Raw genomic sequence first — 11,566 nt, forward strand, 5'->3', positions numbered from 1 at the left:
TTAATATAAATTATACAATAAATAATAGTTATTTTTATTATTTAATATAAAAATAATTAATCTCAAAATTAATATATGAAAGTACTCAAATCAATCACCTTAATTAATGCGTTTCTATAAGTACAAGAAGACTTTTATTTTAGGTATTACAGTTATTGATAAAATTAATGAAATTTTATTAGATATAAATTTATTTATATTTTTCAAATAATGATTTTATTTATATTAATTTTATATTTAAATTATTATAATTAAATAAAATTATATTATTTTATATATGTATATGTGCACTTACAAGAATATATGTCATAATTTCTTTTAATATGCAGACACTCTCTAATTAAAATAAAATATAGAAATCATTATAATATTAAAATTATATATTATAGAAAATCTATATTTTTCTAAAAAAAAATATAATTATTCCTTGCCTTTTTTTAAGAAAACAATTAAAAGATATATATATATATATATATATATATATATATATATATATATGTTTGTGTGTGTTGGATTTAACTGATAATAATTACAAATTATTATGGGTGGTGGGGCAATTGCAAATGTTCCAAAGAAAAAGACATTGGGTCGGGCCAGCTAACAGTAGGGGAAAGGGACATTCCGTAAATAAATGCTTTTAAACAAAAACTACATCACCCCCTACCGGCCAGGGCCAGAGCCAGACGGCCCTTTTCTTGTATGGTTTTAATTTAAAATATCTAAAGAAATAGAATGCTCTTTAAAATTCCATTATTTTTTATTATTAATATTGTGAATTAATTGTTTTTGTCATATTAAATTTATCTCTTTGATTTGACATATTATATTTTTAGAAAATTCTTCAATAAATAAAATGTTTATAAAAAAATAAAAAAAAACTCAGGTTTAATATATTATATAAATTGAGAAATATATTTAACTTAATTCACTATCAATAAAAATTCCCATATATGTCTTTTCTTTTATTTATCCTAAAAATTAATATTTTAATTTTTTTTGTAGGCATGCAGAATGATGTGTGCAGCAGCATAGTCACCATTTTTTTTTTACTTTTAATTTATATATATATATATATATATATATATAGACACACACACACCGAGGTGTGGCCTAAGCTTGGCAATAGAATCCAAGTCGTTTGGTCTCTCTTTCTCTCTTTAATTTTATTTAATAAATAATTAAATAAAAGAAACACTCAAACTCAAGTCATACGGGCGGCTTTTATTTCCCATCTCCTTGCCTATACTCTCTCTCTCTCTCTCTGCTTCCTTTTTAAAAAGCTATCCAGCCCACTTTTGCATAGTCTCCTTTTTCTCTTCTTCCTCTTAAATTGTTCCGAGAAAATTATCATTCTGTCTCTCTGTGAATAATCTATCAAGATTTTCCATTTCTCAGCTACCCTTCGCATCTGATCCAAGATTCTTCAAATCCCCATTGCTTATTTTTCCTTATTTATTTCCTTTTATGTATTTTCATGATCTGTAAGTCTTAAGTTTCCCTTTTTGTCTCCATTTTATTTTCACCTTTTTTTTTTTGGCATTGCTTTATTTCACCCAAACAATACTAGAGAGTTAGTTGTGGGTTTCATTTTCTTGCTTCTCTGTTTCTTTCTTTGACTTATTAGCGGAGCTGGGTTTAGACTTCTTTGCTTTTTATGCTAGTTATCTCATATGACCTGTAATTACCCTTTTTTTTTAATTATTTAAATTATAATTTTTGGGTTTTTTTTTTGTTCCACTTATTTCGGTTGGTGTGATCAGTCTTGTAACTGTTATTTGAAGGTTTGCTTGTTTTGAATTGATGCATGGCATTCTGACTCTCTATCTCTCTTTAATTTTTGCTGCCCTGTTAAAAGACTTATTTCTTTGTTTGATTCTAGCTTGCTGTATGTTTGCTTAGAAATCTGAGAGAAAGGAGCAGAAAGCAAAATTTCCCGGCTGATTAAAATTCTTAAAATTGAGAAATCTAAGTTCTTTTCTTCCATTGCAATTTTTAAACAAGCAAAAGGGTTACTTTCTTTTATCTGCCTTTGATTATTTACTTGATTGAGGTAATTTCGGTTGTTAAACGCTGACCCACATTTTTCTTTTAAGTTGAGAAGTCCTTTTACAATGATTATGAGCTTAACTTCTTATTTGCTAATCTTACTCTTTCCGATTGTCAAACAGGGTAGTTAGTTTAGAATAATGACAAGGGTAAGCCGTGATTTTGGAGATACTATGCATAAACATGCTGTCCCAGCTGTATCAGCTGACGTTGTGTTTGCTTCAAGTCGTTTTCCTAATTACAAAATTGGAGCAAACAATCAGATTTTGGATGCAAAGGATGACCCAAAAGTGCTGACCATGAAAGAGGTTGTGGCCCGCGAGACTGCAATGCTTTTGGAACAGCAGAAACGCCTCTCTGTTCGTGATCTTGCCAGTAAATTTGAGAAGGGTTTGGCTGCTGCTGCTAAGTTGTCAGAAGAGGTGAAGTTTGTCTAAAATTTGTATTTACTTCTGGATGCTTGATTTAGTTTTGAGTTTTGCATGAATTGTTGAAGAACTTGGTTTTAGCGGTCTGAAAAGTTGACCTATCTGTAAAAATTGATCTGAGTTAGGAAAATAACTGTCTAATTTACGCTTTTGTTGGTCTCTTTATTGGAAAATGAAGAGCTTGTTAAACTATACCAACTGAGTTTTAAATTCAGTTGAGTGATATTGTAGCTTCCTATACTTATGTTTGTCTGGCTATTAATTAAGTGGAGCATGAATGGAGTCTGAAAATAAGTTGGAAGTCTCAAGCTAGTCATGCATGTGGATTACAGGCTCGACTCAGAGAGGCAGCTTCATTGGAAAAACATGTTCTTTTGAAGAAGCTTAGAGATGCACTAGAATCCTTAAGAGGCCGTGTGGCAGGCAGAAACAAGGATGACGTAGAGGAAGCTATTGCGATGGTTAGTATTGCATAATTGCTTCTTTTATCATTTTTCTTCCTTTCCATCAACGTTGTATAGATGGTTAGATACTCTGCACAGCCACTGTAAAGCTACTACATCATGTTGAATTAAATCTTTGAGCTGTGAAAAGAAAAAAAAAAAAACTTGCAGGTGGAAATGATATGTAGTTGAAGTGAAAATGTGACAATGCATAGCGGTATCCTTAATTAAGAAATTCTGTCCTTATGCATTGTGCCTCATTGACTTGGAGCGTGCTATCAATTGTTTTGTCAATTTTCTAGGTCCTCTTCATCAACAAGGCCTGCATGTGAGTTTTTTTTTGTAATTGCCTAAAATCAGATTAGTGCTTGGAATCAGAATTGTTACGATGAATTTGTGCTTTTTGTACACATTTATTTTATCCCTTGTGTTTTTATCATTTCTTAGTTCTTGAATGCGTTGCCTAAGTGCTTGTATTGTTATTGTAGTGTTTGTATTGTTATTGTTATTATTTTAAATGTGAGTGCTGAAAAATGTCCTAAAAATGATTTATGGGAATTGAAATGATTGAAAAGATTTTTTTTTTGGAAAGCAGCATTAGTGTTATAAATGTTCTTTTCCCTTTCCTAGTTTATCTAGAAAGGTTCTGCTATGGTTTTTTAGGTTCTTGTTTCAATTGGTGCTGGCTCTTAAATGATGGAACTTACACATGCCAAATTGTGGTTACTTCTTCCAGGTAGAAGCTTTAGCGGTTCAGCTGACTGAGAGGGAAGGAGAGTTGATTCAAGAAAAAGCAGAAGTGAAGAAGCTAGCTAATTTTCTTAAGCAGGTGATTTAATACTTAGTAGGAGCTGCAGGGGCATGTCTTATGCCTAATTCTGGATTCTTATAACCAAATTGTTTTTACGTTTATTAATTCAGGTGCTTGACTTCTCTCAGTTTGTCAACGTGGTTATGCATATTCATATTTTTCTTCTAGTTGTTTTAGCTTCAAATTTTGCATTTTCCCCTGAATTCCTTTAATTTGTTACAAAATTCATTTCTATATTTGAAAGTAAGAACCTCTGCTGCTTGCTCATTTCCACATATACTGACATAAGCCCACCCTTTCCATTGAGAATTCAGGAAGGGTGGGGAGAGAAAAATATGGAATTTTTAATAGTACTCTCAGGAAGTTTCTCTTCCTCTCCCCTGTCTTGCTCTTTCCCTTTATATATATATATATATATATATATATATATATATATATATATATTATTTGCATGTCTAATACTGTTTCTAATATTGTATATATATGGGAGATAAGTAACAAAAAGTTTCTAGTTCACTACTGAATGCTTGTATCCATTTGTAGGCTTCAGAAGATGCCAAGAAACTTGTTGATGAGGACAGAGCTTTTGCTCGTGCAGAAATTGAGAGTGCTAGAGCAACAGTTCAGAGGGTGGAAGAAGCTCTTCAGGAACATGAACGGATGTCTCGAGCTTCAGGGAAGCAGGTTTGTATTATTCATTATTGGTCTAGGACTAGGAGTGCCTGTTATCAATCTTCGATAGTTTGTTTGTTGATTGTTCCAGTATTTTGGGACTTCAATAAAGTTGTAATAATGGATGGATCCTTTTTTATGTGGCCAATGGGCAATTGTATCCTTGTTGCATTACCTATTGCAATTTTGATGCTTACCATTGAGCTAGTAATTCTCTGAATTTTTGAATGGATAAGCACAGATGCACATTTCCTTTCATGTTCTCTTTTGGGGTCTCTTGTGTGTTGTGTTTAGATTTTGTTAATTTATTTCTTTCTGTATCTATTTGCAAAATATCATGTGGGATATTAGGACCTGGAGGAATTAATGAAGGAGGTTCAAGAGGCTAGAAGGATCAAAATGCTGCATCAGCCAAGCAAGGTGCACATCTGATCTTTGTTCTTAGTGCTGTTTTGCATATAAACGATAGAAGTTTGCAAATATGCTATTTATTTATCTGATCACGTTGGAGTTCTTGTGACATAATTAATTCTTACACATGATCATCAAAGGCTTGCGTGCCTAGGTTTCAGGCTGAACCATGCTTGAGCTCTCATGCCTGTAGTGGTCCTAAGCTAGGCTTCATCTCTAAGGCATGCACCTAGTTGCCTGAGGGTTGCTTTCTTTCTGCCTTTTCTTAGTCTTTATTTGTTGGTTTTACTTGTATTGTTGAATGTTTTCTGGTTTTTACTTTATGCCTTTATGATTTGATTTTAAACATTTGATAGTAGTAGTACTATCTATGTTAATGAAACAAGTAGAATTGCACAGAATTAACTTTGATGGGTCAATGTCACATTGTGATTTGAAGTTGTAATCCCAAGTTAAAGTTGCTTTTCTCCCTTCCACATTGTGATTTGATGTTCTAATCCCAAGTTAAAGTTGCTTTTCTCCCTTCCATTTAACTTGGGTGTTTGGAGCAGTGGCAAAGAAGTGATTCTAGGTTTAGGGCTATTCTATAAGAAATTACAGATGAGGAAGGAATAATTTAAAGGAGATGGATGAAGGGGGAGAAGCAGTGTTTTTGTGTGTGTGTGTGTGTGTGTGTGTGTGTGTTGATCTATGCATAGCGGTGGTGGTTATATTTTTGCAGTCTCGCATGCACTTGGCTTCTGTGATACAAATATGGCTTGTTGATCATGAGTTGGTTGAACATAAATTGTAGGTTATGGACATGGAACATGAACTACGTGCCCTGAGGATTCAACTTGAAGAGAAGTCCAAACGTTCTCTCCTACTTCAGAAAGAGGTTAGTTTAGTAATTTATGCTAGCATGTTTTGAAAATAAATGCTCATCTTGAATATGCTAGTTTCCTGCTGGTTGCTGCTCCATCACACATTGAGGCTTTGATTGATAGAAACACTATCATATTGTTTACATCCATTTTATGGCCATATTGCCCCTTAAGTAAATGGAAACAAAATTGAAATAAATAGTTAAATACCCTCAGATGAAAATTTGTCCCTTGTGCTCTGCACCTCTGTGCAGATTCCTCCCCTCAGAGCTTTAGATGTACAATAAGAGCCATAATCACAACAAAAGCATGTAAAAGATAAGTAGCACAAGTGGGAAAGTTTTATTCTAAGTAGGAATGAGAAGGAAACAAAAATATAACAAGTTTAAGTTATAATGTATGAGGGCTGTTCAGTCAATCTATACTTGCTACTGAAACTCCTTGAAATACACTAGACATGGAAGACTGCATACCTGAAAAAAAAATCTATTTCTATGATGGGCAATAGTGATTTTTACTAGCCTTAACATTGTGCTCGAACAAAACACCACAAACCATCCGAAAGAAAGCGCAAAACTAAAGAAATTTTCTCTCTTTCATCTGGTTGGAACCTCTCAGAAAGAATTAATGAGGGATCTTGCACGCTTTTTAAAAAAAATCATAAGAGATTTTTTAAACTTCATGTATTAAATACTCCATGTGAAAGAACAATCCAAAAAGAGATGACATCGTAATAATGATTACTGATGCCTTATTTGGTCTAGGCACCTGTAATATTGAGAACTAACAATCTGAACAAAACCTCTAACATCAGAGGGAAGTTTGGACGCTCTTCACCAGAGCACTCTTTACTTTCTCTGTCTATCTGATCTTCAAGATCTCATTGAGGGAACCTTGGCAAATTGCATGCGCTTAGTTGAATGAAAATAGTCAGGATTGGAATCCTGAAAAATAATGGTTAAGGACTTGTGTGATAAGGTTCCTGAATATTTTAAAGTTCAAATCCCTTTGCCAAAACCTTAAAAAATGACAAGAATCAAGGATGTTAAGGAACTAAAAATAACACTTGTGACTCTCATTTTGATCGGCTGAATTCATGTTAAACAGCCCATATTCAGGAAATAAATATCACATAAAGATTTAAGACATTTAATTGGATTTTATTGCAAGTTAAAGGCTTTTTGTCTTTTTATGGTACTGCAGTATTTCATTGTTTTGCCAGGATTGTGTTTCCTAAGATTTCCTCCTGAGTTCCTGCCCTTGCAGTCCCTACTTCCACACCCCTCTCCCAGCTGCGCCCCCCCACCAAAACAAAAAAAAAAAAAAAAAAAAAAAGTCTTCAGACTTTTCAACTGCAATCTCTTCTGTTGCCAGTAATGCAGATTCCACAAAATGCTAATGGAATTGATTTCATCAGAACTAAAGAAGGAAGGGAGGAAAATAATCTTTTAAACATGGCACATTGCTATTCCGATTCTATGCTAGATGCTATTTATGGCATCCATTAATGATGCTTAGCTATGCAACGTATTTGATTTCTGTAATTAATATAATTCATCTAAAGTCTTTGGATTGCAAAAATGGAATGCTACTGAAGTTATTTGCCTGGGTGAGCTTCATCTTTTCCTAGCTTTTAGGATTGCATTTCTTGCTCACATCAATGTCAGGCACAAAAACCTTGGTTTATAGAAAAATATATGGGCTGAACTGCAATGATTTATGTGGAAGAAAGAGCATTGACACCAAATAAATTCCTTCAATTCAATGATGTAACACGTACCATCTTTGACTAGCCCAATTATACAATTACCATTTTTAAAGAGCATTCACAATTACACATTCTTTTATAAAATCATCGATGCATTTCTGAATTTTTTTTGTTTTCACATGTTTTGTGTAGTATACTATGTAACATTGTCCTATAAATATGTTGATGAAGTGCTTCTATTGCCAACTTATTTTGCTTCGGCTTTCTTTTTCACATTTTCCAGTTGGCAAGGAGCAAGAGAGCTGAGCAGAACATATGCCAAATATATGAATTAGATGGCTATGAAGCTTTGGGTTCCTATTTACAGATCCATCCTTGCTCTGATGATGCTCCAGAACTTTCTAAGTGTTCAATTCAGTGGTATCGTGTGTCATCTGTAGGTGGCAAGAAGGAACTTATATCAGGTATCCACAATCCATATACAGTTACTTTTCTCTACGTGATTCAGTAAGTCAAATTCAGAGCAAGGGCACAATAGAAGTTTTGTGTTTGATTCTGCTGTTATAAAATACTGATCTCACGGGTGATTGATGTTTTTAATTTTCTAGCTGTTTTTGACCTTTTGAGTTTGGACTTGTTTTGGTCGTGTTCCTCTTTCTTTCTAATAATTTTTGTTGTTTCATCGTCCAAATAGTTGCATGGAAACAAGGGCATGCATATATACATGTATTAAATTGGTGCAAACATGAAGAAGGAAGGAAAAAAAATAATTAGAGTCAAGAGATATGGGATTTACTATATACTCTTTCTGGTCTATCAAGCAGGCACTAGTTTGCCAAGCTGTCTCAGTTACCAACATTCAAATGCTGTTGGAAGCCTTTAGGCCCCTATAATTTGAGTATCCTTTTAAGCTCTCAGCCTCTCACATGGGTAATGTTCTCTTCCCTTAGGCCTTAAGTACTGAAGTACCTTTTTTTTTTCCTGATATCCACTATCAAGACTCCTCTCTCTCTCTCTCTCTCTCTCTCTCTCTCTCTCTCTCTCTCTCTCTCTCTCTCTCTATATATATATATATCTCGTCCATCTATCTTTTTCACTTCTTTTCATTTATGATTCACTTTTGTTTTTCCCCTTTTACATATTGCAAGTGAAACAAGTAGATAAGCTTCAGCATCACTGTTAGTGAAACTTTAATTGGATAATGATTTACAATAAAACATTTTTTTTTATATAATTATTGGTGGTAATAAGGGAATTTTGATAATGTAAGTGAGCTTGATCTGAAATTCCACACATTTAGTATCTGGAAGTTTGGCTGCATCTAGTTCGAAACTAATTTTGCTTGACAAACCAAATTTAGTTTAACATAACATTATTGTTTTAAGTTGAAACAAGGCTACGATGACATATGTGGGATGAATTTTGTGAAAATGTTTGTAATATTTCCAAGAAGTTGTACAATAAATTAAATTGCCGTCAGTTAAGCCACTTAGGTTTGGAAGTTAAGGAAGATATTTCTCTCTCTATCTCACTTGGGGGGAATGGGGTTGGAGGTGGAGAGACCACAAGGAAATATTCGTGAAATGGGAAGAGCATACTTTTATTGTGTATGATTTCTGCAGATTCCTATGTATGCAACAGACGTTGGAGGAAAAGTTTCTGGAAATATTATCTTTTCAAAACCATAACTTAAATCAGGATGCTAATACAGATGAGATGACCGCCAAAACTGAAATTGGCTGCTGGCAATGAGATCATCTACAGTTGACATTTTGCCTAATATCATAAGTTCAACTTCCTTGCAGGGGCAACCAAATCGGTCTATGCTCCAGAACCTTTTGATGTTGGGAGAGTCCTGCAAGCAGAAATTATTGCTGATAGTTGGCGAGTCACATTGACTACCACTGGTGCAATTGATCCTGGTCTGCTTTTGTTCTACTATACTGTTAAAAATTTTGTGGTTCACTCTAAACCATTCTTGTATATATTTCCTAAATTGATTTAGGATAGGAAAAAGAGCTGATGTAATTTTGTTACAGCTGCTGGTCTGGGGAGCTATGTGGAGGCACTTGTGCGGAAACATGATGTTGAATTCAATGTAAGTTGTTTTTGTACTATTTAAACTGTTTTGCTGATTCTAATTGAGAATTATATAGATTATTTGGACATTGCACATGGTTTATTATTATGGTCATTCTATGCTACACTCCTTTATTGTGTTGGATAAGAGATGGGTCAAGTTCAGGCTGGCCTTACTATTGGTGTTGGTGGCATAGTCAATCTGAAACTGGGGGGCACTACATGAAATCTCCGTAGATGTTGTCTTTCAATTGTTAAAGAAAAGGGTGCATGCATGTGAACTTTGAACGTGTGCACACATGATCTTTTTCTTTTCATATCTAAATAATGACTGTTAGTTTATTCTTTTGTAGAGAAGTTGTTGCAGGATGTAGAGAGCAATTGAGAATCTATCATTTTCTAGTTTCCTCTATTTCAAATTTGGAAGTCTTAATAATTTGATATTGCTTAGCAAATGTTTAATAAGGATTACATTGTTGCATTTGGGTGAAAGGTCTGTTTATGTCACATTGCTTGTGGATTCATGCGCAAGATCCTGTATGGGGGACAGCTCTAGTGCACTAGACAGAATGATGAAAAACAGCAATTATGGGTGCTCAATCAACCGTGATACTGAAATGAATTAAAATAGTTATATCTAGCATAATATTTGGATGTTGTTAATCTGGTTTTTTCTCTCATCATTTTTCAGTTCATAGGTTTAAATTTGAGCTGAACATGTTCAAAAATGTGTTCGCTTTTTGTCCTTGATATCCTTACGGGATTGATGTTCATCATATTTACGTTTTCATTCTATAGGTAGTTGTTACCCAGATGAATGGTGTAGATCATAAATCAGAATCTATTAATGTGCTACATGTGGGAAAGATGAGGATGAAGCTTTGTAGAGGAAAGACGACAGTTGCTAAAGAGTACTACTCCACTTTAATGCAGGTAAGGTGATTTGTAAGTTAATCTTGTTTTCAGAAGATGGTTGCTGGAAATTTTTATTCCTTGTCTAAAGATTGTTTTTGGTTATTTTTTCCATTTTTAATTAACTAAACAATGTTTTCATTCAACTTATGTCAAAGAATTGTTACATGGGGCATTGCATAGGGGAGAATAAATTCATAATGTCCACACAAGCAATGTACCTAATGTGCATCGACTCTTTCTCTTTGTGACATGCACACACACACCCTTATATACACTTGAATGTTTCCAAGTGAAAAGTGGTCATGCGTTTCTGACACTTTGCTTATATTTTAGCTATGTGGAGTTAGAGGAGTTGGGAATGCTGCCGCACAGGCCTTGTTTTGGCAAGCGAATAAAGAGCTTTCCTTTGTGTTGGCATTTGAATCGGAGAGGGAAAGAAATGCAGCCATTATGCTTGCAAGAAGGTTTGCCTTTGATTGCAATGTAAGTATTTCTCAATTTTCTGTGTATACTAGGACTGTCTCCCTTTTATTTTACTTGATTCTCTTTGTGCCCTTTCCTTCCACCAGCGAAGTTAACTTACATTAGCTAATTCTTGAAATGCTAGATCATTCTTGCTGGACCTGATGACCGATCTCCCTTGTGAACTTAAATGACTCCCATGGCATTCCATTTCACTAATTGTAACAATTATGCTGAGTTTCATCTTGTATTATAGGTTTGTAATAGTAGAATTTGGCATGTTCTATTGTGCTATGGGCTTCCACCATTCTTTTTTCCTTTGATTTCTTTCATATTTTGCTTCTCCTGCCCCAACGCCAAGGCATCTGTTTTTGTTTGCCTTTTTGTCTGAGTGTAACATATTCCCAATAACAAATGGAGATTGATTGCAGCTGTATGTGATATCTATTGAAAGTAACAGCAGTTTTTGCATGATTTATGTATTATGACTAATACAATATTGATGATTGCCGCAAGGGAAAGTGGTACTGTTTTTTCCTAGAATGTTTGGGCTTCATTTTTGGTTTTTTATAATATAATGGAATCTTGTTACATGTAAAGATCACATTCTATATCTTCATGTTTAAGTGTCTCTCTCTCTCCCTCTCCCTCTCTCCATGCCTTTCCATTGGCGGTAAATTTTACAACACATTCAGAACATGTGTTCCTTCATTCATGTAATTGTGGGA

General features: G+C 34.1%; 1 protein-coding gene across 4 annotated transcripts; it reads left to right on the forward strand.

Moving 5' to 3' along the window:
- Positions 1 to 1,217: 1,217 nt before the first annotated feature.
- On the forward strand, positions 1,218 to 11,353 carry LOC110653332 (stomatal closure-related actin-binding protein 1). Of its 4 annotated transcripts, none has more exons than XM_058152928.1 (13): positions 1,218 to 1,481; positions 2,169 to 2,468; positions 2,807 to 2,935; positions 3,654 to 3,746; positions 4,272 to 4,412; positions 4,752 to 4,820; positions 5,605 to 5,688; positions 7,666 to 7,846; positions 9,188 to 9,304; positions 9,422 to 9,480; positions 10,260 to 10,394; positions 10,710 to 10,859; positions 10,984 to 11,353. In XM_058152928.1, the coding sequence occupies exons 2-13, from the start codon at positions 2,187 to 2,189 to the stop codon at positions 11,020 to 11,022; spliced, it is 1,479 nt and encodes a 492-aa protein (XP_058008911.1). In that variant the 5' UTR covers positions 1,218 to 1,481; positions 2,169 to 2,186; the 3' UTR covers positions 11,023 to 11,353. The 4 variants fall into 4 exon arrangements, with proteins under 4 accessions (XP_058008911.1, XP_058008910.1, XP_058008912.1 ...); XM_058152929.1 differs by lacking the exon at positions 1,218 to 1,481 and adding an exon at positions 1,528 to 1,677; XM_058152930.1 differs by lacking the exon at positions 1,218 to 1,481 and adding an exon at positions 1,738 to 2,050.
- Positions 11,354 to 11,566: the final 213 nt, after the last annotated feature.

Source organism: Hevea brasiliensis, chromosome 9 (assembly GCF_030052815.1).
Source record: "Hevea brasiliensis isolate MT/VB/25A 57/8 chromosome 9, ASM3005281v1, whole genome shotgun sequence".
NCBI lineage: Eukaryota > Viridiplantae > Streptophyta > Magnoliopsida > Malpighiales > Euphorbiaceae > Hevea > Hevea brasiliensis.

Coding starts and splice junctions, on each gene's coding strand:
- LOC110653332 (XM_058152927.1), top strand. CDS start 2,187: ATGACAAGGGTAAGCCGTGATTTTGGAGATACTATGCATAAACATGCT. Junction 2,936..3,653: donor TAGAGGAAGCTATTGCGATG/GTTAGTATTGCA, acceptor TACTTCTTCCAG/GTAGAAGCTTTAGCGGTTCA. Junction 3,747..4,271: donor TAGCTAATTTTCTTAAGCAG/GTGATTTAATAC, acceptor ATCCATTTGTAG/GCTTCAGAAGATGCCAAGAA.